Source organism: Phacochoerus africanus, chromosome 7, assembly GCF_016906955.1.
Source record: "Phacochoerus africanus isolate WHEZ1 chromosome 7, ROS_Pafr_v1, whole genome shotgun sequence".
Classification (NCBI taxonomy): domain Eukaryota; kingdom Metazoa; phylum Chordata; class Mammalia; order Artiodactyla; family Suidae; genus Phacochoerus; species Phacochoerus africanus.
Genome location: NC_062550.1, coordinates 30,841,227 through 30,868,672, shown reverse-complemented (window position 1 = coordinate 30,868,672; position 27,446 = coordinate 30,841,227). Strand labels below are relative to the sequence as shown.

General features: G+C 35.0%; 1 protein-coding gene across 4 annotated transcripts in view; it reads right to left on the bottom strand.

Annotated features, from left to right (window-relative positions):
* Positions 1 to 27,446, bottom strand: part of MON2 (MON2 homolog, regulator of endosome-to-Golgi trafficking) — a 114,988-nt gene that overhangs the window by 77,235 nt on the left and 10,307 nt on the right. For 3 of the 4 annotated variants that reach the window (XM_047787105.1, XM_047787106.1, XM_047787107.1), the window contains exons 2-8: positions 23,741 to 23,804; positions 13,154 to 13,281; positions 12,046 to 12,177; positions 8,415 to 8,544; positions 5,736 to 5,833; positions 4,079 to 4,204; positions 1,884 to 2,078 (exon numbers count right to left, since the gene is read on the bottom strand). In XM_047787105.1, coding sequence (XP_047643061.1) covers positions 1,884 to 2,078; positions 4,079 to 4,204; positions 5,736 to 5,833; positions 8,415 to 8,544; positions 12,046 to 12,177; positions 13,154 to 13,281; positions 23,741 to 23,804 — 873 coding nt within the window. Of the gene's footprint in view, positions 1 to 1,883; positions 2,079 to 4,078; positions 4,205 to 5,735; positions 5,834 to 8,414; positions 8,545 to 12,045; positions 12,178 to 13,153; positions 13,282 to 16,884; positions 17,082 to 23,740; positions 23,805 to 27,446 lie in introns of those variants that run through there. The other variant, XM_047787108.1, reaches the window with a different exon arrangement.

Sequence of the window (27,446 nt, the reverse complement as noted above, 5' to 3'; positions counted from 1 at the left end):
CCTGGGGCTTCCTATTCCATCACCTTGCTACTCTGGTTTACATTTTTTAAAGTTTCTATGTGGACCGAAACAGACTATAAATAAACATAATACAAAAAAATATAAGAGCTGACAGGTAAAACTTTACATCACTGGATAAATAAACCTATTTTCATTTATTTTCAGCAAAGGCCAACTGATATTTCAGAATTCCCAAAAGTTAATCAATGCAAAGATTCACAGAGGGAACACAATTCAAAATTTCTTGGATCTCGCCTACACTCCTAACAAACCCCAAATAAATCCATTTTTGGCCTCAAAATAAAAAAAAAAACTCTCAGAATTTCCCTCCACTGTAAATGTATATAACTAGACAACAAATTCTTGGCTCTTCAATTAAACATAATTATTGGAAGTTATATTAAATATCACACATATTGTAGGGAACACTATAATTTTTAAAAAGTTAGAACAACAAAAGAAGCTAACAATTATGAGTATACCAAAGACTCTTAAACCACTGACACCAAACCCTAATGGCTTACAATTCCCTAAATAGCAGCACATTCTGAAATGACATACTTTCCTACAGGTATTTCTAAACAATGTATAAATACATCAATGTGTATTATAGATACATGTTGTATGGACAAAAATAATTATAACTACAATGCTTATAAAAATTATTTCTGAACACATTTTGCATAAATGTATTTGGAATATGAAAAGAAAATCTATGACAGGTGTTATCATAAATATAGTAAAAAGCTTTATTTTGAAAAGGTCTGCACAGGATTTAGTATAAACTACCTAAACTATCCAATAGTTTGTAATGTTGGTTATCTCTAATATTATAATGTTGTTGGTTATCACTAACATTTAGCATACTAACTTTTCACAGACGATCAGAAACCTATTCCTTTTATTAATTAAAACTAAGACATATGTTAAACAATTATACAATGCTGAATTTGTATAAAGTTAAAAAGAAATACACCCTTTTCTCTGATAAATATTATTTGAATGTTTAAAAGTAAACCATTACAGTTACAGAAATATGATCAGGAATATTACAACATATCCTGCATCTATAAATTGATTCAAAATAGGTAGGATATTGGACTGAATGTAAAAATTGATTTTTTTTTTTTTTTGGTCTTTTGTCTTTTTAGGGCCGCACCCATGGCATATGGAGGTTCGCAGGCTAGGCGTCCAATAGGAGCTATAGCTGCCGGCCTACACCACAGCAACACAGGATCCAAGCCGCCTCGGCAACCTACACCACAGCCCATGGCAACGCAAGATCCTTAATCCACTGAGTGAGGCCAGGGATCGAACCCGAAACCTCATGGTGCCTAGTTGGATTCATTTCCGCTGTGCCAGGACGGGAACTCCTAAAAATTGATCTCTAATCCAAGAATTCGTCAAATCCTAGAGTCCAGAACTCACCTAGATATACATTAAAAAGTACTATATATAGTAGATGACAACTATAACATTTAGAATGAATAAGAAATGAGGTCTCACCATATAGAACAGGGAATTACAACCAAACTCTTGTGATAGAACATGATGGAAGATAATATGAGAAAAAGAATATATATGTGTGTGTGTGTGTGTATGACTGGGTCACTTTGCTGTACAGCAGAAATTGACACAGCATTGTAAATCAACTATACTTTAAAAAAATTGTTTAAATAAGAATAAAAATACTATATAAACATAAAAGATTCAAGAAAGGAAAGAATGAACCTTTAGGGTACCTAGGAGACCACCTACAGGTTACTCCAAAAAAAAGAAAAGTCTACTAAACTGAACTGAAAAAGCTAAATATACTATAGTGTATCATTTTCTAAGATACTTCATGCACTTACATACACAAACACATAAAAATTAGTACTTACCAAAAGACTGTAAAATTGCTTAATCAGAACAGATACGACCCTCAGCAAACGCATGCATATAGGAAAATAGGGTTTTTCAACTGGTGCTGGAGAAGATGAAGTGCTGGAACCTTGTCTGAACTTTATATTTGGAGAAAAGAGCTTTATCACAAGAGGACATACCCTTTCTTTGAGGAGGAAACTAAATTCTTGATGCTATTTGCAAAGATTAAAAAGAAAAAAAGAAAAGAGAATTAACTTAGTTTATACTTAATTCTTGTAAAATAGTCTCAGAATGAATAATTTTGCTTTAAGTTTATAGTTTATTATTTTACAGTTAATATACAATTTTGAAATTAGTATTTCTCTTTGAGAATATAAGATCAAATGATATTTTAATAAGTTTTAAAAAGAATCTAAATTTAAAAAGGAGCATTTGATGATTTTGGAATTAAAATAATGTTTATTACTAGCAATTTTAATTTTAGTAGGATACTGGCAATTAAAAATATAAAGAACAGAAGAAAGAAAATAGATTACACACACGCAAACATGTAAAGCAGTTAAATAGGCAGCTGAGAGAAAAGCTGATTAATATAGTATTAATATTATATAATTCATGATTTTATTTCACAAAGATAATTCTATTGATGCAAAGATTAATTTAATTTTCTGTTCTATTTAGACTTCTTCAACAGAACACAATGACCTGATAAAAGCACCATGACAAACAAGCATAATTATTTTAAAGTCTAGGAATCTTGCAAAGAATTCTTAAATTTCACTCATAGTCACAGCATACGATGCAGAAAACCTATTTTGTTCTCTGCCTATATCAGCTAAAAGTAGTCCCATTTTACTGACAACATAAGGTCCAGTCTACATTTTATGTCTTAACTTCAAACATTCTGTTGTTTTAATCATCACAATTTCATTGAGGTTAAGAACAAAAAACAATCATAAAAGTCAGCCAATCTAATCCTTTAATCTTACAGAAAAGAAAAAAAGCACAAAGCAATTTATTGGTTCAGAATTACAAAATTTATAAAATGTATCTTTAAAAAAAAATCAGTTTCACTGGAGAAAAGAGAAAAATGAAAACACAGATGAGTAAAAAAATAAAAACAAAAAACCATGGATTTCCTGTTGTGGCTCAGTGGTTAGAGAATCTGACTAGGAGCCATGAGGTTGCGGGTTCAATCCCTGGCCTTGCTCAGTGGGTTAAGGATCCGGCGTTGCCGTGAGCTGTGGTGTAGGTCGCAGACGTGGCTCGGATCCCTTGTTGCTGTGGCTCTGGCATAGGCCAGTGGCTGCAGCTCCAATTGGACCCCTAGCCTGGGAACCTCCATATGCCGCAGGAGCGGCCCTAGAAAAGGCAAAAGACAAAAATAAATAAATAAATAAAAACCTTGCCTGGAAGTTCCACATTGGGGCTCAGCAGGTTACAAACAAACTAGTATTCAGGAGGATGTGGCTCAGTCCCTGGCCTCTGCTCAGTGGCTTAAAGAAACAATGTTGCCATGAGCTGTGGCATAGGTAGTAGATATTCTGCTCAGATTCCCCACTGCTGTGGCTGTGGCATAAACCAGCAGCTGCAGCTCGGATTCAACCCCTAGCCTAGGAACTTTCATATGCTGCAGGTGAGGCCCCAAAAAGCAAAACACAAAACAAAACAAAAAACCCTTGCCTAATCTCACCTCCTGGAGATAAGTTAGTGAGTCACTGCTGACTTAAAATATATATCTTTCTAGCCTTTTATATCTATTTTAATGTACTTTTAATTCTTCTCTCCAAAAAATGGAATCTTAGTTATAATTACTTTGAAATTCTGCTCCCATACCCACAGCAGTTTCACTGACTGTCAAAATGAAAAGCAAAGTTAAGTCCATTTTCATACTTTCTTCAGTAATCTTAGGTACTTGCTAATTCATGAATATTACAGACAACTCAAAAGATTTATCTGTTCATTTTTCCCCCTCACTACTCAAAACTATGAATGGGTTTCCTCCACAACCACCACCAGCCACCCTATCTCCACTAAAAAACTATTGGGCACAACAAGAATGTGAGATAACACCAAGTTATTATACATCTAAACTGTGAGGCTATAATTTTTTGCCTTTCTTAATGTGGGGAAAAAATACATACCGCTCTCTTGAAAAATATCTAAAAAAACTAAAGATTAGTTTTGTTGCAAAATACTCCAAATGGCTTACTTGTAAAAAGACTTGTGGAAAATCATTCAGGACTGACTCAAGTAATTCTAGGCCAAATGTTCGGGTCATTTCTGTCATGCCTACTAGCCAGTAAGGGGCATCAGCATTAACCAGCTGACAGAGGTCCTGGGAAAATAAGTCAAACAATAAGTAAGAAATGAATAAAACATTCCACATGCTTTTCAACATTCATAGTTCATAATTTTTTTTTAAAGGATCTCTTCTTAAATAGAAGATTTTACTCCTTAGAAACCAAGTGCTGGTAATTCAAATTTTGACTAATTGTACAGTTGATTACACAAGTAAACTTTATATATAGAGTGCACAGGTAAATTGTTAATCTAACACTTTTAATTTAAAAAAATTCTTTAATCAAAATTAATAAAATTTTGGCTGTAGGTGAATCTTATTTTACTTACATGAGAAGTAATATAAAAATCAGGTACTTGTATATCAAATATATTAGGTAGAAACAGAAATTTAGTACTTTAATTTTCCTAATAAAGGAATTATTTTATATGACTAGTCATCTCTAAAATAAATACTTCAGGGTTTAATTCATTTTGGTAAAGCAACGTTTTATCATGTTATTCAGCTACAGATGCTCTGTAATGTTTTACAGTTTTTTTAAATACAGGTATCATGCATTTGCTGAAAGTTCACTTTACCATTTAGCTTTTTACAAAAGATCTACATTAGCACTTACTCTGACCACAAGAAATCTGAAGAGGATTTTCACTTTTACGGGGAAAAAAAAAAAGGCTAAAGTGAAAATAGCATGCAGCGTTTGTTCTGCAGCAAGCCCATTATAAAGGCAGCAAGAGTGGTACTGTCAACTACTTTCCAAGGGAACTACACTCAGCATCCCAGCATCGACTGCCATAGCTTTGATATCTGTGAGCATCTGTGATTTATCTCAATTTACTGTGTGCATTTGTTAGGTAACTGTGTCCTAAAGTAACTGTTTCTTTACATTAGGCCTTTTTTTTTTCCACAGAATTGCTCTACTTTCAGATAGTGGGGGAAACCACTGTACTACTTTCAACATTTTAAAATTTGACAATTTAAAAAAATGACACACAAAAATTAAATCAGGTACAAAATTCCAAAACCAAACATTCACACAAAACTGTTCTTTCCGCCATCTTTCCATAGTGCCATAACTGTGCACCTGAAATGTCCTGGCTAATGCCTCAAGAGCATCAACAATGCCAAAAAGAGAGGCAAATGCCAGGTTCTTATTTGGCTGTGCTGAAGTCATCGTCAGCTTTCTAACTGTGATGACAAAGCACAGTTACACTGGTGAATTTGAAATCATCAATGATCACAGAGCTGGGAAAATTGTGAACCTCACAGGCAGGCCAAATAAGTGTGGAGTTATCAGCTCCAGGTTTGATGTACAACTCAAAGATCTGGAAAAATGGCAGAATAACCTGCTCCTGTCCCATCAGTTTGGTTTCATTGTACTGACAACCTCAGCTGGCATCACGGACCATGAACAAGCAAGGCAAAAAGACACAGGAGGAAAAAACCCTTGGATTCTTTTTCTAGGGATGTAATACATACATGCAAATAAAATGGCTCAATGGACTCTGGTTTAAAAAATTTCACACAAAACTATATTCTAAAATAAAACTGTTTTTATCAATTGAAATACCTGGAAAAGCATATATGCATCTTTGGCACAAGGTTTGAGGGTGCTGACAGATCTTCTGTTACTATTTCCTTGGACTAGTACTGGTTGTTCTATAATATCTGCAATCAAAATACGAAGGATTTTAGGAGTTCATAATGACTTTTAATAAATTACACATACCATTTAAAAGATGTATAAAATAAATATTTATAGAATTATACACTTTATAAGTTTAGAACCATGCCTCCAAAATGAAAAAGAAAAAATGGGAATCCCATTTTTATACAAAATGCCATAAAAATCACTCATCACTATCTTACATTCATTTTAATAAGCTTAATATCTTTATCCATACATTTGATTTTCCGAGTACCTTTTTCTCTAGCCCCATAGATTTGAAATTCACATGATTTTTGAATGTGTCTTTACACACCAAACATATAAAACCTTACCACATGGTTAATTCCTCCTATCATCTCACCATCTTCAAGAGAATTAACTTCTTGATCTGCCACAATTACTATGTCAGTTATAGGTATTGACTAGTAAGACTCAACTAGAATGGAGCTTCACAATTTCTTTGAATACTAATAAAATATCATTCTCTATAAATTAGGACAGCCTGTTTTGAATAAATATTTACTACCTGAAAAGACAGAGGTTCAGAGTTCCTGTCGTGGCTCAGCAGTTAGCAAACCCGACTAGCATCCATGAGGACCTGGGTTTGATCCCTGGCCTCGCTCAGCGGGTGAAGGATCCAGCATTGCCATGAGCTGTGGTGCAGTTCACAGATGCAGCTCAGATCCAGTGTTGCTGTGGCTGTGGTTTAGGCCAGCAGCTACAGCTGTGATTCAACCCCTAGCCTGGTAACCTCCATATGCCGCAAGTACGGCCCTAAAAAAGACAGAAAGACTGAAAAAAAAAAAAAAAGAAAGAAAAGACAGGAGTTCCTGTCATGGCACAGTGGTTAACGAATCTGACTAGGAACCATGAGGTTGTGGGTTTTATCCCTGGCCTTGCTCAGTGGGTTAAGGATCCAGTGATGCTGTGATCTGTGGTGTAATACAGTCCCTAGCCTGGGAACCTCCATATGCCACGGGTGCAGCCCTAAAAAGCAAAAAAAAAAAAAAAAAAAGCCTAAAACAGAATGTGAAATCTGACCAATGATTAATCACAGAAAATGTGACAATTATTAGAATAGGCAGCACTATAATTACTTACCAGTATTGCTATTTTTTTACCAGTATTATCAAAAGTACATAAAATGACATGAAAGATTGTATAATATCAACAGTTTGGGGGGGGTAGACTATGCAAAGAGGAAAAAAGTTTAATCTTTTGTTTCTTGACTCCATAGAGCGGGGAGGTTGCTCTTGATGATAACCTTTTATGATCTTTTCAACTTATCATAGGAAAAAATTTACTTTTCATCCAATAAAGATAACAAATAAAGTTAAAAGTTATCAAATTGTAAAAATTGTAACAGAAATAGTATCTGTCAGCTCTGTGAGAGGATATGTTTCTAAGTTCTTAGGAATGTTTTAAATCATAAAGAAAAACTTTAATGAAAGTATTTTATAAGAAATGAAAAGATTAAAATTTACATTATATAAGTATTCTTGATTAATACATGTTAATAGGCTGAGACAAAGATTCACAGAAGATCACTCTTGGGAATTTACCATAAAGATATAATTCAGGAGTTCCCGTCGTGGCGCAGTGGTTAACGAATCCGACTAGGAACCATAAGGTTGCGGGTTCGATCCCTGGCCTTGCTCAGTGGGTTAACGATCCGGCGTTGCCGTGAGCTGTGGTGTAGGTTGCAGACGTGGCTCGGATCCCTTGTTGCTGTGGCTCTGGCATAGGCCGGTGGCTACGGCTCCGATTCAACCCCTAGCCTGGGAACCTCCATATGCTGCAGAAGCGGCCCAAGAAATAGCAAAAAGACAAAAAAAAAAAAAAAGATATAATTCAAATGGAAATATATATGTAGGAAGACACTCAAAAAAATACTAAAATATCAAACATAAGTAGCTCATTAAATAGAAGAGTCACAAAATGTTATGCACCATTAAAATTTAAATGACAAAAACAACATGAAAAATTCATATAATGTAATGTTTTGCTAAAAATACTTATAATGCAATACTTAGAATAAAATGTGAAATTGTCATCTTTAACAGGAAATTATTCATATACTAGAAACAAACATAGAAAACAGAGTCCAGGAGTTCCCACTGTGGCACAGTGGAAACAAATCCAACTAGGAACCATAAGGTTGCAGGTTCGATCCCTGGCCTTGCTCAATGGGTTAAGGATCCAGTGTTGTCATGAGCTTTGGTATAGGTTGCAGGTGTGGCTCAGATCTGATGTTGCTGTTGCTGTGGCTGTGGCATAGGCTGGCGGCTGTAGCTCCGATTCCACCCCTAGCCTGGGAACTTCCTATGCGGTGAGTACGGCCCTAAAAAGACAAAAAAAAGGAAAAAAGAAAACAGAGTCCATGTCTTAGGGTGACAAAATTATGAGGGATCTATTTTTTGAAATGTCATCATCAGTAACAAAGAGGTTAAAATAAATACATTTTTTAAAGTACCCTAATTTTTAGGTACCTTTAGTTCATAGGGGAAGGGCTGAAAATCAGTAAAAGAAAAAAATCACAGGCCCTACTCAGTCAAAAGAAAACAGCTTTTATCACTTTACCTCTGTGTCGTTCATCTTCAGCAACCATCCTCTCAAAGACAACAGTAACAACTTGTCGTACTGTAGCAGCAGCTGTATTATTTGTAATATTATCTTTTGTGAAGTGTAGTCGAAAACAAAGCACAATTGCCTTAAAAAAACCAATTTTCATTTAGTGTAAAATAAGACTGAGGAACATGGTTATTATCTTTATTTCATCTGATGCAACCCAAGGTTAAATAATTTATGTTTGCTATTTCAATCACCTACACTTGTATACAACAGAACTACAAAAAGCCTTGGATTTTTAAATACTTCAAACTCTTAGTATATAGATACAAGGATAGCTAAGGTAATGTGAAGTACATCTTCTACAATTTGGTTCTTTAAACAATTATATAATAATGTGTTAAGTTTTTATTACCCCATAATGATTGGCTTTGCAAACAGCAAGTACTCAAACTTTGTTGTATCACTAAATCACCTGGAGAAATTCTATATAAACTTGCTAAGCACACAAACAATAGTTTTTTTAAAAGAAACCACTTTCATTTTAAAAATCAACTTTAATAATGTATAATTTATATACACTAAACTATATCCCTTTAAAATATATAATTTGATGAACACGGACAGTTATATTCACCTACGATATTACTACCACGATCAAGATTTAAGACATTTCCACCACCCTAAAGTTTCCTTGTGCTCTTCTGCAGTCCATATTTTACCTCTACCACTGGCCCCAGGTAACTACCCATCTGTTTTTTCCACTATAGATTAGCTGGCATTTTCTACAAACAGAATCATTCAATATGTACTCTTTTCTGTCTGGTTTCTTTCACTTGTAATATTTGTGAAATTCACCCATATTGTTCTTTGTATCAGCAGTTTGTACTTTTTTATAGTATGAGTATACCACACTTTATCTATCCATTCACCTCCTGATAGACAGTAGGCTTGTTTCCGTTTTGGGGGTACTGTGCATAAAGCTGCTATGAACATTCACATACAAATCTCTGTGAGGACATGTATTTTTATTTACCTTGGATAAACAAACACCTAGAAGTAAAATGGATGGATCACACAGTAAATACAAGTTCAACTTTTAAAAAAACTGCTGGTTTTTCAGAGTTGCTTTATAACCTTATATTCCTGCTAACAGTATGTGTGAGTTCAAAATTATTCCATATCATCAACAATACTTGATACGCTCAGTCTTTTTTCATTTTAACTATTCTAACGGGTATGTAATAATACCTCCTTGTGGTTTTAATTTGCTTTTCCCTGATAACTAATGATGCTGAGGCACTTTTCACGTATTCATTAGTCATTTGAATTTCTCACTTTGTGAAATATCTGTTGAAATCCTTTGTCTATTTTTTATTGGGTTGTTATACAAATGAGTTCTAAGAGTGTTTTTAATAAATTCTAGATACAAGTCCTTTGTCAGGTATTTCTGAATATTTCTCCCCATCCTATGGCTTCTTTTATGGTTCATGGAATTTTGTGCCCTACCCAAGAAACCTCTGCCTACCCTAAATTCACAAAGATTTTTCTATGTGTTTTTCTAAAAGTTCTACAGTTTTTTGTTTTTGTTTTTTTTTTTTGTCTTTTGTATTGTTGTTGTTGTTGCTATTTCTTGGGCCGCTCCCGCGGCATATGGAGGTTCCCAGGCTAGGGGTCCGATCGGAGCTGTAGCCACCAGCCTATGCCAGAGCCACAGCAAGGCGGGATCCGAGCCGCGTCTGCAACCCACACCACAGCCGGATCGTTAACCCACTGAGCAAGGGCGGGGACCGAACCCGCAACCTCATGGTTCCTAGTCGGATTCGTTAACCACTGCGCCACGACGGGAACTCCTAAAAGTTCTACAGTTTTAAAAGAAGCCTTTCTTAGAGAAAAACATAACAATGGTATTTTAAACTCTATGCTTTATTATGTTAAACATTTACAAGAAAACAAGCCATTGATTCCATTATTACTTTTAAAATTTCCATGGAGTTCCCATTGTGGCTCAGTGGGTTTAGAAACCTACTAGTGTCCATGAGGATACAGGTTCAATCCTGGCTTCACTCAGTGGGTTATGGATACGACACTGCCACAAACTGCAGCATAAGTCAGAGATGCAGCTTGGATCCTGCATTGCCATGGTGTGGCTGTGGCATAGGCTAGCAGCTGCAGCTCCAATTTGACCCTTAGACCAGGAACTTCCATTTGCTGTGGGTGTCCCCCTAAAAAGACAAAAAAATAAAATAAAATTTCTACATAAAGGAAAGGTACATGTAATGGAAAAACTTTCTTATTACCCAATTTTATATTATTTTTTATACTTCATTTTTCATCCTCAAATATTAGGTTTCCAAATTAACCAAAATATTAAAATAAATCCAATATTTATTTATAAAATTATAGTCAGTTCTTACTGTTTGGTTAGTTCAAATGATAACCTTTTAAAACTTTTTCAATGTACTCAGAACAATAACTGGACAGCTAGAAACCAAAAGGAACTATATACAACAAAAAAAATATATAAATACATTTAATATTTTATAAAGCGGGTATAAGCCTAAAAGAATAAGCTATTAAAATTAAGTAAAATATCCTTATATCTTGCACATCAAATAACTAGAAAGGACAGACATAGACTCTCTAGTCTAGAGATAGTATACATAGTCTAATATGACAATATATTTTTCTACTTTATAAGCCATCCATCCTTAGGGCATACAAATTATAATACAACTAAAAGTCCAAAAATTTCCCTAAATAATAAACCATTAATTAAAGACTCTTTTTTTTTTTTTTTTAAAGTCACAGGTACAGCATATGCAAGTTCCCAGGCTAGGGGCTGAATCAGAACTGCAGCTGCCAGCCTATGCCACAGCCACGCCAGATCCTAGCCATATCTGCGACCTACACCACAGCTCATGGCAACACCAGATCCTTAACCCACTGAGCGGGGCCATGGATTGAACCCATATCCTCAGGGATACTAGTCGAGTTCGCTTCTGCTGAGCCACAACGGGAACTTCCTAAAGACTCTTCTTTTTATTACTCCCTGTACTTTGTTTTTTAGAAATATTTTGTAATTAATATAACTTTTTAAAGAGTTTTAGAACAGCTATTACATGTTTCAAAGAGGGTGGGAATGAGAAAGGAATAAAAAATAGCTATCATACACGCAGCCTTATCTAGTATAAATGCCATAAAGACACTTTGCTAGCTAATTAAGGGACAGTTTAAATTGCCTGGCTTACATAAGACATACATATGAAATTACTTTCTAAAAGAGGAAAAGGAGAGCTGTCATAGCAAATACCCAAAGCAACTGTGGACAACACTGATACCTCAAAACATTTTTTTCTTTTCCTCTTTCTCTATTCCTATTCTTCAGCTACTTTTCTTTTTCCATATCCTATTCATAACTAAGCCTGTCAGCTATATCCAAAGGGCTCTACTTAATCACCCTGGTTTCAACTCTAATCTGCGGAAATAGGACAATGATGGCATTTAACCTGTGATGTGCATTACCACAATAGCTACAGCAAAGTTGCTTTTGATTCATACAGCACCAGGATCTTCTTTTCCAGCCAGCTTATTCAAATACTATCTCAAAGCACTTATATACTTTGATAAACAGGCTTCCTACCTTAGAGAGTGCCTCATCATGAACTACTGTATTGGTTGTTAAGAGAACAAGAACGGTTTGAAGTAGCTTAAGTTCTTCAAGACTATTTTCCATTAGCTGCCAAAGCATGTTAATTATATTTCCAGCTGCAGTCTGTAAAACAATTATTTTAATTATTGTCAACAAAATATAGGTGTTTGGGTCCCTAAGTAAAAAAAAGTATTGTCTCACCTGGAGAGAATTTCTTGATCACAATAACAAAACCTCCTGTTTCTAGGTCTATGGATCCAAACACATGTCTCTTTAACTAATTTGAGAATTACAACCAAATAATTTTCTTCTCAAAAATAAAATTCTTTAACACATACCATTTGAGCACATACAAATAGCAGAGTGTAATTCCAAACTAACCCAAATCAAAGCCCATTTCTACAACAATACGGGTATATTTCATTTGGACATTTATGAATATGGACATACATAACTATGAGTCTGCTACTATTTCTTATCTACTAGTCCACTGACAATATGTTATAGAAAAAACAAAATGCAACTCAAATTAACAACATATTTACAAACTTGATTAAATCTGACATTGTTTAAAATGCTATACCAAAGGCAAAGGAATTTACCACTTAAAGTACCATATAAAGCACAAAGTTAAGGTTACACCCCTACATTTGCAAGCAAGATGCAGATTCATACTAATGAAATGATTTTACTTGTTTTACTATCATAAGGTTATATACAAACAATACACAAGTTAATGAACAAATTATCACTTCAGATAATCTAAGAAACAGTCATGATTTTCTCTCCTACTTTTTAAGGAAATAATTTATGATTAATATTCTCCTTCAATGATAGAAAAAAATTGTTTGGTTCCCAAAATTATCTATATTACTGAACTATGACTTCTTAGATTACACATGATTGGACAAAATGTACTTCATCTTTATTCAGAGAGTATTAATAATGAGACAATTTGGTAACCTTTTATAATTAAGCCATGTCCCTCAAGCACTGTTTTACATTAAGTATCAGGTATGTGTTATTTTCTCCTTATGAAAACTCTTGATTTGGTTCATAGGTGCATAGTTCAGAAGTTCAGACAAAATCTTCTCATTACCTCAGACACAACTTCATGGGACATGAGTCTCTGAATGGCGGCCAAACATAGCTGAGTGATCTTCGGTTCCTTGGTTCCACAACCCATTAGAAAAGGCTGAACAACTTCTGAGCTGTTGTCTTTCAACGCTTTATTTAGAACACATACAAAATAAAATTTGGATATAATTTATAAATAAGAATACATTTTAATATAAGTACAACCAGTCGTGACAATCTTAATACAAGTCACTTAATGTAAAATAAACACCAAAATAAAAATCAAGCAGTAAGAGTTAAAATACTTCAGATGAATAAATACTATGAATGATGTATCTAAACTACCTTCTTAACTAGAGTTTTCCCATGCCTTTCTCCTGACACTTTGTCCTTTGGTTCTCCCCCATCTTTTCCTATACTCTTTAAGGGAAACTTCTTAGAAGTTCTATCCTACCTCAGAGAAAGAGTCTGCTTCTTCAATAGTGCAGAAGGGAAGACAGGAGTTAAGAATTCATATACTATGGAGTTCCCATCATGGCGCAGTGGTTAACGAATCTAAGAACCATGAGGTTGCGGGTTCCATCCCTGGCCTTGCTCAGTGGGTTAAGGATCCGGCATTGCCATGAGCTGTGGTGTAGGTCGCAGACAGGGCTCTGATCCCGCATTGCTGTGGCTCTGGCACAGGCTGGTGGCTACAGCTCCAATTAGACTCCTAGCCTGGGAACCTCCATGTGCTGTGGGAGCTGCCCAAGAAATGGCAAAAAGACAAAAAAAAAAAAAATTCATATACTAGAGCAGAAAAGTAATTAAAAATAGTATACACCAACCATACCACATTTATGAATGACTATTTAGGAACTCTCTAGAATTTTATTACATGCCTTGAATTCACTGGCTCTAATTTCTTCTTCAAGAAGAAAACTCATTAAAGACAATGACATTACTCTCCTTATTACTGAAGCATTACTCTAAATTAACTGGATGCTCATATGCTATAATTCCAAATCTTAACTCCTTCTACTAAGCCAGTTCTTCAGAAGTTGTAAAGTGACAACAAAAAAACAGAAGATTAGAAAACACACAAACTGAATTTTATATAATTAAATTTACAAAAATCAATATACATTGAATGGCTACACAAAGATAAGGCAGGTTTGTCAAAATCAGGGAATTTAAATATCATAAAATTCCAAGCCAAAAGAACATTAAACTCATGTGTTTAGTATTCATTTTCAAATGTACTATATCCACCTATTATCTTTTGAGGTTAAGACTTGTAATAAAGATGTAAAAATCTGAGTTTTATCATGTTTTTCAAAAGAAACTGAGAAACCCATCCAGAATCACCACTAAAAGTGTAAAACTAGTGTTAATGTTATTACCTAAATCCCTTTCTTCTCCCAAAGCTCCTTTTATGGTATGGCAAATAAAGATGACCATTTCCTACAGCATGCTCTGCAAAGTCCCTCAGTGTGCTAGAATAAATTACTGATTCAGCACAGCTAAGACATGGCAAATAGTACTGGCAAAGAAAAATGTTTCCAAAAAAGTTCACTTGCCTCATTTCCTTGCTTTCTTGTGCATAAAAGTCTTGATTCAAAACCAGAATCATAAATTTTCCATAACAATGTCCCAAAACATTTATATGAGTGATTACAAGATGACAGTAAAGCTCAAAAATTACTATTTCTAAGCAATAAATATTCTGCTGTATTCAATCCTTCATACTGAAGTAGGAAGCTACCCCTAACTCTTCTGAATATTCCTAATTATTAAATCTTGTTCAGGTAAATAAAGTTTTCAATATAACCAGTTGCATTCAAAATTTTTATGACATTAATATGTCTCTCATTTGCATATCACAATACTCATATAGAGTTTACAGGGGCATGATTTGGATCAAGGGATATTTTAAGTAGGTGGTAAAACCAGAATCTTCTAATTCTGTCTTCTAATTTCTGGTTCACTCTTCCCACATTATGCTGCCACTCTTTAAGGTAAACAGCATCCAATGCAAATAGAAATAAAGAGTTAAAAGTATCTAGAAGAACCAGTGAAACTTTAAAGTCATCTACTTGAAATATTCAGATGAATGAAGGAAAGGGATCTAGTCTTGATAGAAGGAAAAACAATGTACTTTCATAGTTTCTGATGACAATGACTTAAGGAAACCCCCAAAATAACAACAGAAAGAAAATCAGTGCCAATTACCTATTCCAATTAAAAAATGACACAACACATTCTAATCACTTATAATTTTTCCTCAATTTCATCCTCTAGGCCAAAAAGGCCTTTGTTATTCTCTTTTTGACAAGAGCCTTCTAACAGGTATAAGGTGATAAAACACCTCTTGCGGGGTTTATTTTAAGGCCACACCCAAAGCACATGGAAGTTCTCAAGCCAAGGAATGAATCTGAGCCTCACCCGCAGCAACACCTTTAACCCACTATGCTGACCCAGAGAACAAACCTGTACCCTTGCAGTGAGCTGAGCCACTGCAGTCAGGTTCTTAACCCACTGAGCCACAGTGGGAACTCACTGGTTGTGGTTTTGATTTGCATATCCCTGATGGTTACTAACATTGAGCATCTTTTCATGTACCTGTTGGTCATGTGTATGTCTTCTTTGGAAAAAATGTCTATTCAGATCTTCTACTCATATTTTAACTAAATTGCTTGAGATGTCTCCTTGCTTCAGAGTACTTTACTACTGTCTCTGAGATACTCTTCCAAGCCAATGATACCCATTTTTCATGCTTTGATGCTGGTGCTTTTTTGACCTTACCATAGATATGAACAAAGTTTTTGCAGAAAAACTAGGGTAACATTTCAAATAGCAAAGAAATTTCCATGATCTCAACAATGTATGTAACACAACTGATATGATAGTATGAACAACTATAAACATACATGCACCAAAAAAGACAACTCAACATTACCTGGCCCACAGTGATTCTAAGATGCAATCAACTGTAAGATGCTTAACAATTTGGGGAATATTAACATATGAAAAAAATGTGCATCTTAGAATGAATAAAATAAGGTGAGTTTACTGAAATATTGTATACATGTCAGTCATAGTTATCCAGATCTATGAAGCTCAGTTAAACTAAAAATGGTAATAAAAATATTAGCTGTATTTTAATGTAAATCAAAGGTATTCCTCCTACTTTTTTCCCTCCCAGTTTATATAAAAATATAATGATCAAAGTAAATTTCTACATTATCCAAAGTAGATGATCAACAACCAAAAAATAAAACCTACTGATCTAGTCTGTTTTTTGAAGCATAATGTGAAAAACGAAAACATATCTACCATATCTAGATTTGCAATGAAATGAAGATCATTTTAAAAAGTCACTAATTACGCTTCTCCTTCAAATGTCACAATGGTCTTAAGATGCAGAAATTAATCTTACTCTTCTAATTGAGTGATTTCTGCTCTCTTTATAAATAAAATTTTAATTACATGCTATTAAAGGGTGACTTTAGGTTTAGAGTTTAGAAATCACATTGAGGAAAAGGCTGTGCAGCAATATAAAGACATCTTGCTTTACCACTTTTAAAAATCATTCCAGGAAAAAAAAGAGGAAAAGGCCAAATCTTTTTAATCAAAACTTGGTAGGAAAAAAGTTTATTTTCTAAGTCCCTTAGGAAGCAAATGTCCTTTAATAGAATAATGCTATGTGTTTGATAAATATATTTTATTTCCAAATTTTATAACTGTGAGAGTAAATGATATACTTTCACACACCTGAAAGAAGTCCAGCAGGTCCCCAAAACCCAAGGGTTTCCTTGCTCTGAGCATTTTCACTGCAAAACTGCAGTTTTTATCCTGGAAAAAAAGAATTAAACTAGGATACCCCACTATGAATCACACTGATAGGGGCTAATAAAAGTTTTATTATGATAAATTTTAATGGTCATTAAATAATACCATAATTCTTATGAAAGAAATCAAATGTGATATAGACATGATTGCTATAAAACCTTAAAATCTGGGAGTTCCCATTGTGGAGCAGCAGAAACAAATCTGACGAGGAACCATGAGGTTGCAGGTTTGATCCCTGGCCTTGCTCAGTGGGGTAAGGATCTGGCGTTGATGTGAGCTGTGGTGTACGTTGCAGATGCAGCTCAGATCTGGCTTGCTGTGGCCATAGCGTAGGCCAGCAGCTGTAGCTCTGATTAGACCCCTAGTCTGGGAACCTCCATATGCTGTGGGTGCAGCCCTAAAAATAACAAAAAAAAAAAAAAAACCTTAAAATCTAGTTATGAGAAACCTCTTAAAATTTTTAATGGTTTAAAATATCTGAATATATTTTAAATTATTCAATATGAGGACAAATAAAATTATACACAATTTCATCCTAAAAGTACACTATAGGAAAAGGAATGATTATTCAACAAATGATGTTAGTTTAATAATCTTTGTAGTAAATATAATCAGTAATTTTGCAAAAGAAAAAAAATCTAGGTCCTTTCTTCACCCTGTATATTATTAAGAAAAAATCAGGGAGTTCCCGTCATGGCTCAGTGGTTAACGAACCCAACTAGGAGCCATGAGGACCAGAGTTTGACCCCTGGCCTTGCTCAGTGGGTTAAGGATCCGGTGTTGCCATGAGCTGTGGTGTAGGTTGCAGATGTGGCTCAAATCTGGCATTGCTGTGGCTGTGGCGTAGGCCTGCGGCTACAGCTCTGATTCAACCTCTAGCCAACCTACATATGCCATGAATGCAGCCCTAAAAAGACAAAGAAAAAGAAAAAAAAAATCAAACCATAGAAGAACTAGAAGAAAAAAAATGACTATTAACTATGTGGAAAGAAGACTTCCTAAGAGGAGGGCAACAAATCAGAAAAGTTGGTTAGATTATGCAAAAATAAAAAGCATTTAGACAAAAAATTAAAAGGTAAATGACACAGAAAGTATTACATAAACATGATGAGAAGTTAAATTTTTTTTTGGCTGCTCCCACACCATGTGGAAGTTACAAGGCCAGAGATCGAACCCACACCACAGCTGCAACCAGAGCCACAGCAATAGCAACACCAGATCCCTAACCCACTGTGCCACCAAGGAAATGCCATGAAGTTAATATTTTTGCTATATAAATAGCTCAAACAATTTGATAAACACAAAAACTCCAAAAAAAAGTAAAATGAAAAAAGGAAATAATATTTCAGAGAAAATTGTTCAATATTAAAAAGTGTCAATTAAAATGAGAAATCATTTGCTGGTTCAAGTCCAAAAAATACTTTTTAAAATAATAATCTGACAAGAATGCTATAAAAATAAACAGACAGGAGTTCCCGCTGTAGCTCAGTGGGTTAAGAATCTGACTAGTATCCCTGAGGACACAGGTTCAACCCCTGGCCTGAGTAAAGGATCCAGCATTGCCTTGAGCTGTGGTGTAGTTTACAGACATGGCTTGAATCTGGTGGTGTTGTGGCTGTGATGAAGGCCAGCAGCTTCAGCTCCAATTTGACCCCTAGCCCAGGAACTTCCATATGCTGCAGGTGTGGCCTTAAAAAAAACAAAACAAAACAAAACAAAACAAAAAACCCAAACACACATATTGTTGATAAAGACATAACCTTTATCTTTTCAGAAAGCAGTATGGTGGATTTCCTTTGTGGCACAACAGGCTTTTTCACTGCAATAGCTTGGGTTGCTGCTGTGGCTCAGGTTCGATCCCTAGCTCAGCAACTTCCATATGCTGCCCGTGTGGCCAAAAAAAAAAAAAAGAAAGAAAGAAAGCAGTGTGGCAACAAATTCTAAGAACATGTTCATACTCTTTAATAATTTCATTTCTAGGAGTTCCCATCATGGCGCAGTGGTTAACAAATCCGACTAGGAACCATGAGGTTGCGAGTTCAATCCCTGAACTTGCTCAGTGGCTAAGGATCCAGCGTTGCCATGAGCTGAGGTGTGGGTTGCAGATGCAGGGCACAGGTCAGCAGCTACAGCTCTGATTAGACCCCTAGCCTGGGAAACTCCATATGCCACAGGAGCGGCCCTAGAAAAGGTAAAAAGACCAAAAAAAAAAAAAAAAATCTCATTTCTAGAAATGTACCTTAAAAAAAGTAAAACAGGACTAACATAAAAGAATTGTTAAATAAACTATAATTACTTGCTGAAATACTATGGAACAATTTAAAAAATTAGGAAAGATGGCATTAAAGAAAAAGTCTTTATGATATAATTAAAGACAGAATGAAAATTAAAAATTTTTTTGGCCAATGCCCTCAGCATGTGAAAGTTTCCAGGCTGGCAATCAAACCCAAGCCACTGCAGTGACCCAAGCCACTGAAGTGACAATGCCAGATCCTTAACACACTGTGTCACAAGGGAACTCCACAAATTAAAATTTTTTCAATTTTTTCTTTTAAAAAGGGGAAAAGAATAAATAAGAACACATTATAAGGTAGAGAAATCTCTCGCCCACTAGGTCAGTTTGTGAGCAAGGCACTAGGTATAGCTCCCTGTGTCTTCTAGCTGGGATTATAGGAATAGTCTACCAACAGACCCCCACCATTCTGATGATGCACTGAAATACACCTTCCAAACTGTTGTCAGAGTGTAACGTATACAGAGCATAAAAATATTAATATGAATGTCACCTCCCTGATTCGAATTCTTTCCATCACGCTACTCAGGATGTCACACAATGGCAATACCTGAAGAGTGTATTCAAACAGACCAAACTGTTTTATACTTTCTGTATTTAAGTAACTTCCTTTACTTTTCTATACCTTTTGCCTGGCTAACTCCTAAGCTTCAAGACTCAGCTTCATATTCCCAAGATGGGTTAGATGCCTTCCCTCTGCTCTTACAACAAGCCTGCCTATACTTCTATCTTGTCATTTACCATACAACATCAGAATTCTCTGTTCAGGGTCTGTCTCCTGCATTACTTTACTAACTGGCTGATTTTAACTAAATATGACAAAATTCATGTACTCAAATAATCATAACATGTAAAATTAAAGACAGGTAGAAAAACATACTAGAGGAAGCACTCAGAGACTTATTGCATTTTGTAGTGACTCATCTATTAGCCTGCATTTAATGAGGGCTTATTATTTCCCATGTAATGTGCTAACTACTAGCAATATAAGGAATAAGATACTGAGCCTGACTCAGGAAGTATGTCATTTGAAAGGGAAAATTTCTAGCAAAGAATCACAAAAAGTAAATGAAGGAGCAGGTAAGCTAAACAGAATGAATGGCACAAACATACTTTTCAAATATATTTATTGTATTAACATATAGATTAATTATACTACCCATCTTTGTATCTGCTCTAGTGATTCTTATATAATTATTTCTTAATTAATAAGATGTATCCTATAGATGTTTGTAAAGTATCACAGGTATATGAACCAACAAGAGAACATACTAAATAAAATCAGCAGTTAAATTACCCTTTAATATTAGAAAAAAATTCCAAGGTATATTTACTTAGAGACATTTTAGTAATAAGATTATGTAGATATGAAAAAGATGAGGAAAACTGTGAGTAAAGAACAAAACAAATCATACATAATTGATTATGTAAAAATTCTCTATTTATATTGATAGTCACTGAGAGCAGTCATAGGTGCATATAACAATCATGGTTTTGAGTTAGGGGTTAAATATACACTTTTATAAGATATCACAACTTCAATGATCTCATTTCAAACATTTATTCCAAAAGCAAATTCTGTTTATGTAATTTTGTGTAACGCAAGCTTTTTTAGTCACTTTCAAGTATATTTATTATAAGCTGGGATAATAAAAACAATTTGTAATACATGGTAGTCAAATGTAAAATTCAGGCATTTGGCCTTGTAAATGAAAAGCTTTATGTTGCTATCTCTCATCTGCAGTTTTATCTTTAAAGAAAAAGGAAATTTTGAGATAATCATCTGTATATTTGAATCAATGCTGACATTACCTGGCATAGCATTCCCACTTATGTCAGCATTCATGACAGCAGTGAAAACAAAGAAAAATAAACATTAAAGGAGGATGCTTAAAAGAAGGGGAGATGTAAAGATTTATTCTGCAATGCAAATAACCTTCCCTTGGAAAATAAATCTAAAAAAACTAAAGTTGGTTAAAACCTATGCTAACTACTGTTTAATCAGGCTAGTCAATCCTAATTAATGGTTCTGATTTTTATAGCAGTCTTCTGTATTTTCTGAATATGGAGAGAGATCTGAGAATTCAATGTCTCATTTCAGACTCCTCAATTGTATGGTATCTTTAACACCCATTACAGTCAAGAAGCAGTAATCTATAGTCTTTAGAACTATAGAGAAGTAAACACTTCTCAGGAAATTAAAAAAAAAAAAGTAACTGAAATTTTTTTTCAATATTAACTATACTCTGAATTACATACTTTAGAAATTTCATATTGACTAACTTAAACTCTTTCTTATTTCTTAGGAACCTTGCAGTTTCCAAGATGACAGTGGTGCAAAACACATTTTTTTTTTCTTTTCAGGGCCACACCTGCAGCATATATATGTTCCCAGGCTAGGGGTCAAATGAGAGCTGCAGTCACCAGCCTACGCCACAGCCACAGCCATGCAGGATCTGAGCCATGTCTGTGACACCACAGATCATAGCAACACCAGATCCTTAACCCTTTGAGCGAGGCCAGGGATGGAACCTGCATCTTCATGCATACTAATTAGATTCGTAACCTGCTGAGCCACAACGGGAACTCCCTAAAATATATAAATGTTTAAGTATCAATTATTATAAATACTTGGTTAAAAATCTAGGAAAAAGTTTAAATGCTAATACAGCTGCTCAAGTACATGGTGCTGGATACTATGGAGATTAAGGCATAAACTATTAACTGTATGTTCATAAAATGTTTTAGCTTGATTTGAATAAAGCTAATTGGATTAAAATGAAGTTAACAGCCCACTTATATATTAAACTCATGCTAAGACAAAATTTTTCTCACTCATCCTTAATATGAACTAATTAGACATTTTAGTTGGTACAGAATTTGATAACAGTGATCCTCTGGAGAAACCAGTTTTTTTAAAAAATCTTCCATCAACTACAAACTCAATGAAAATTTCTATTATTAGAGAATAATTAAAGATTTACTGTGATATCAGCAATGACAGGAGAAAAGTTAAATATTTGTAATGATTGGCCTACGATGTCTCCAACTTAAAAATACCCAGGTCCATAGTTTATCTTGAAATATTTCTTTATGTAGCTAATCCACCCAACATGCATCTCCCAAACCCACTTGCCCATCCTCCCAATCCATACATATCTTTGCCTTTACCCACCACTTCACTACACCCTTTTCTCAACATGCACACAGAGCATTCAATGCTGTGAATAATGTTATTAAAAAAAACTTTGGTGTTTTATCGGAATGTTCAAAGTCAGAGAAGCTTTGAGAAACATATGTAACTTAGCAGTGTTAACCCAAAGCTGGCAAGTAAAATTCACTCTCACCTGTCACCCTTAAACTGCCCCCTAAAGTCTTCATTTCATTTTGTAATACTCTTTGAAATCCCACCATTCAGGGATTTATTGGTATCCTTTTAAAAAAAAAAAATGTGAAGAGACTTAACAAGAGTTAAAGAGATTCATTACTAGTTGGACTTTTGTAAATTAAATTAACATGACTGCTTTTCTCCTATGACTTACTGAGATGAATAGCACTACTGGAATTAAAAATGCAGACTGAAGGACGAGTGAAGTAAGCAGTGATTAAGTACGAACATTTATAAGAGAGTAGCTAGTGTGGAAACCTCACAATACCATGGCAGCACATTGCAATAGGAAGACCGTGGGCTTTGAACGGCCTTAGATTTGAAACTGTTTCCATTTCTTTTGTGACTTGAGGCCTCTCTTTGCATCTCAATATGCTCTACTATTAAATAAGCATAGTATTTCTCCACAAGGTTGTCTTATATAAGAGTGGCACAAATGCCTCACATGTAAGAGATTCTCAAAAAATGCCAGTTTCCTTCTCTTCCTTGTTCATTACTGAGACAAGAAAAAGGAGGCTAAGTATCTAGAGGGTGCAGAGAAAATTCCTCCCTGAAAACCAGGGGCAATCAAGAGAATGTAAGAAAACATTTTTCTCCACACCATTCCCATTCTTTCTTCACGACGATGTTGTCTAGGTCTTAGGACTCGTAATTCATATAGTACTACTAAATTTATAACACTACATTATGACCTACTTGTAGTAAAGATAAAATAGATCTTGGAAGGTGGTCTGAGAACCAATCTCCCATTCAATTCGATACAACAAATATTAATTGAATGCTTTTCATGGATAAGGTGTGTCTTAGGAGATTAACAAGAGGTAGAGGAGAATACAAGATGAGTAAGAAAAATCCTTGCCTTTGAGGAGTTAGTAGTTTTAAGCTTTCTAATTTCAGAGAAGCATATCGCATTTATCTCTGGGAAACCCAATTAGTTCATAAGTTAGGGACTTTTACATGTTCTTTATCATTATGGACAGCATGTTAGGGCATAAGGAAAAGATGCTATTAAAAAAAAACCTGATGGGTTTTGAGATTCTACTTTTACTATTAGTCAAATTTTCATTAATTGTTGAATTTTTAATGCAAAAAATTACCTGCCAAAATTTCGGTGTTTCGTGCAGCTATTGTTTTAACTTTTATTATTCCTGATTCAGCAGCCTGCAAGAATAAAAATAATTAGAACATAAAACTTAACTATCACCATGAATTATCTATGGAAAAGAAATCACACATGATAAAATATTGAGCGTAGAGTCAGTCACTATTATCTTTTTTATTTTCAAAACTTCAGACCCTAAAGCTTAGTAGTCAAACATACATTAAATGTAATAAAATACAACTAATTTGATTATTCACAATGCAAACTCTGCACTACAGTATATTGCCTTGGAATACCCTAATTTTTCATATTTAAATCTTAAGAAAATAAAAACTAATAAACAAAAACAAAGCCTTAATGAAAAAAATTAGGTTTCTCTTTCCCATTTCACAGCTCTCTTACAACCATAAATAAATTGCACAACACTGCAAAATCAAGTAAAACTCTTTCGTATTAGAAGAGAATGGATAACCACGAACTTTGTCATTACTTTTAGGTTGCACTTTTTTAAACACCCGTTTGGTTTTCATAATGTGTCTAAAACACTTCAACATAAGTATGTTTAGCTGGCAGTACTTGAAAGCCATACAGCATTTTACAGTATGCCATAGAACTGTGCTGTCCAATATGGTAGTCATTGGCTACACGTGGCTAACTAAGCACTCTGTATGTGGCAGGTCTGAATAACCTGTGCTCTAAGTATAAGATCTACACTAGATTTAGAAGACTTAGTACCAAAAAAAAAAGAATGGAAACTATCCCTTATTTATATTGATTATACATTCAAATTGTATTTTGAACATATTGAGTTGAGTAATACATATTATAAAAATCAAATGTTTCTTTTTTACTTTTTAAATGCAACTTAAAACTACATATATGGATTGCATATATGGTCCGTCCACATTATACTTCTACTTGACAGTGTTGACATATGATGTTTATATATAACTTCCTTTACAGAAATTCAGGACATTTTTGTTATTAAGAAACATACCTATTTCACACCTATCTGGTCTCCATACCTCCAAAAACAGTACATAAATACTCATAAGTTAAACATTCATGTTTTTCCTATTAATGTGCTTGCCACTTGTTCATTTATTTTGTATCTCTTACTGCTTGATAATGGACAAGTGGTAGCAGGCTCTTAAAAGGTTAAAAAATAATTATGGAAGAACCAAGAGTCCTGTGGGTTATTAGGCTGAGAACCTGTGGATTAATGTACAAAACAAATAATACATTGTAGGCTGTACAATTTATAGTAGGCTTTTGTCATTTTGTTGGCTGCCAAGCATCTGAACCCCTTGCCTATGACTGGAGAGTTTTCAGCTTCGTCAGTTTTGATGCAACACAGAGCCTATCTTCCATTGCTAAAAATTAAAAATGCCTTGTTTTCACATATACCCTGGCAGCCTATGCTTATCCAAACAGGCACACTCACCAGAAATTTTGAATACATGGGCTAGTAGCACAGAAGAGCAGAAACAAAACAGAATCCTGACAGCAATAGTGGAGGCAACATCTTGTTTCCAAGGGCAGTGATGGCAGCAGAACCAGAGGTGGCACAGAGTTGCCAGCCCAACCTGTTGTACAATCTGAAGCACCCAGTCACTGTTCAGCAGAGACAATGGCATGTGTTTTATTGTGGTTCTTAGCTGTTCAGTCTCCCTTTGTTCCTGTACTAAGGCTGGCTCCATCCAGCCTTCTACCAATTCTGCGAGTCTCTCACTATTCCATCAGTAAACTTCATTTCTGCTTAAACCAGGTCAACTTTCACTGCTCACAACTAAGAAGCCTAATGGATACACCAGGACTTACTCCTACAACTTTAAGAAATGGAAATGTTCCAATTAAATGAACATGGCTACTAGCAGAAAAATGTAGTTAAAATAAATTACTTCAGGTAAAGATTACTGATTTTCTGATTATTTGGGGGCAGTGCATATTAGAAACACCAGAAGCTTAAAAAAAAAAAAAAAATCCTGATGCCCAGGTTGCAATCCATTGCAATTAAATCAGAATGACTGCAAATAATAATGTAAGCAAAAGATGGTAAATAGATCTGAGGTGATAGTGACTGAGATGGTAAAGAGTGCTCAGATTCTGGGACACACTATGAAGGTGTACAAACTGTAACAAATTTACTGCTATAAAAACACAGTAACATTGAAATTTATTAAGTATACTCTGTTATATTCAGACACTCCATCTCAAACTCTTAGGCACTGCCTTACAGAGCCAAGTGAAATTAAACTGTGGTTCCTGAGCTCTTTTCCCACATCTTTTTCAAATCTTCAATCTCTCTTCCTCCTCACTACAGCCCTATGTACCCTGCATATGCTCAAATTCAACATTTCATTATATTTCAGAATCAACAGAGGTTGGTCAAACTGAATCATCATAATAAATACCTATGTAACTGTCCTAACTTTCTATATTTACTTTCTTTCTTTTCTTTTCTTTTTTCCCCGTCTTTTGTCTTTTCAGGGCTGTACCCATGGCATATGGAGGTTCCCAGGCTAGGGGTCTAATCAGAGCTACAGCTGCCAGCCTACACTACAACCACAGCAATAGAGGAACCGAACCGAGTCTGCGACCTACACCACAGCTCGCGGCAACGCCAGATCCTTAACCCACTGAGCAAGGCCAGGGATTGAACCCTCAACTTCATGGTTACTAGTTGGGTTCTTTAACCACTGAGCCATTACAGGAACTCCTTCTGCATTTGCTTTCAAAATCAGTGCTGTAGCATGCTGTCAGTAAAAGATTTCAAATTTGCCAGACACTATTTTGATTTCCTGAGATAATTTAAGAATTGAGGAGTTCGCTTATGGCTCAGCAGGTTAAAGATCTGGTATTGTCACTGCTATGGCTCTGGTTACAGTTGTAGAGGAGTTGGTTTCCTGGCCCTAGAACTTACACATGCTGTGGTTGCAACCTAAATAAATAAATAAATACATAAGAGAACAAGAATTGACCCAAGTATGTATCACATATGTAAGTATAAATAAGTTATAAAGAAGTATATGTTTATTAAATGTTTTTATGCATATACACAATAAAGAAAATGATGAGTGGTTTTTTGGTGTTTTTTTTTGTTTTTTTTTTTTTAATTTTCATGGCTGCCCCTCTGGCATATGGAAGTTCTTAGGCTAAGGATTGAATCCGAACTGCACCTACGGCAATGCCAGATCCTATAACCCACTATGCTGGACTGGGGATCAAACACATGCCTCCACAGCAACCTGAGCCACTGCAGTTGGATTCTTCACCCACTGTGCCACAGCAGGAGCTCCAATGACCTTTTTTTTTTTAAGTAGTTCCAAAGTAATACACGTTTTAAAAGATCCTTAAGCAGTATTTTCGTTCCTTAACTCAAAAAATGCCCAAAAGAACTGTTACCTCAGATATAACTATAAATATTTCACGGCTCCTAATTTTTTACATCCAACTTTCCACTGTCAACCTTTGAAATTGTACCATCTTATTCTCACAGGTACCCTGTGTTGCTGGAAAGTTTCAAAATCAATGTTTGACAGATCTTGTCCCCCCATCATTGCAGTGCTACTTCACATCTAGGACTAGCCAACATCTTCAAGAGTGCCCTGTATAAATAGAAGTATTCAAACTCAGATTTCCTTCTATCTATCAAAGACTGTCTTGTGAAGAATAGTCTTTAAAGTATTCCCTACTCTGAT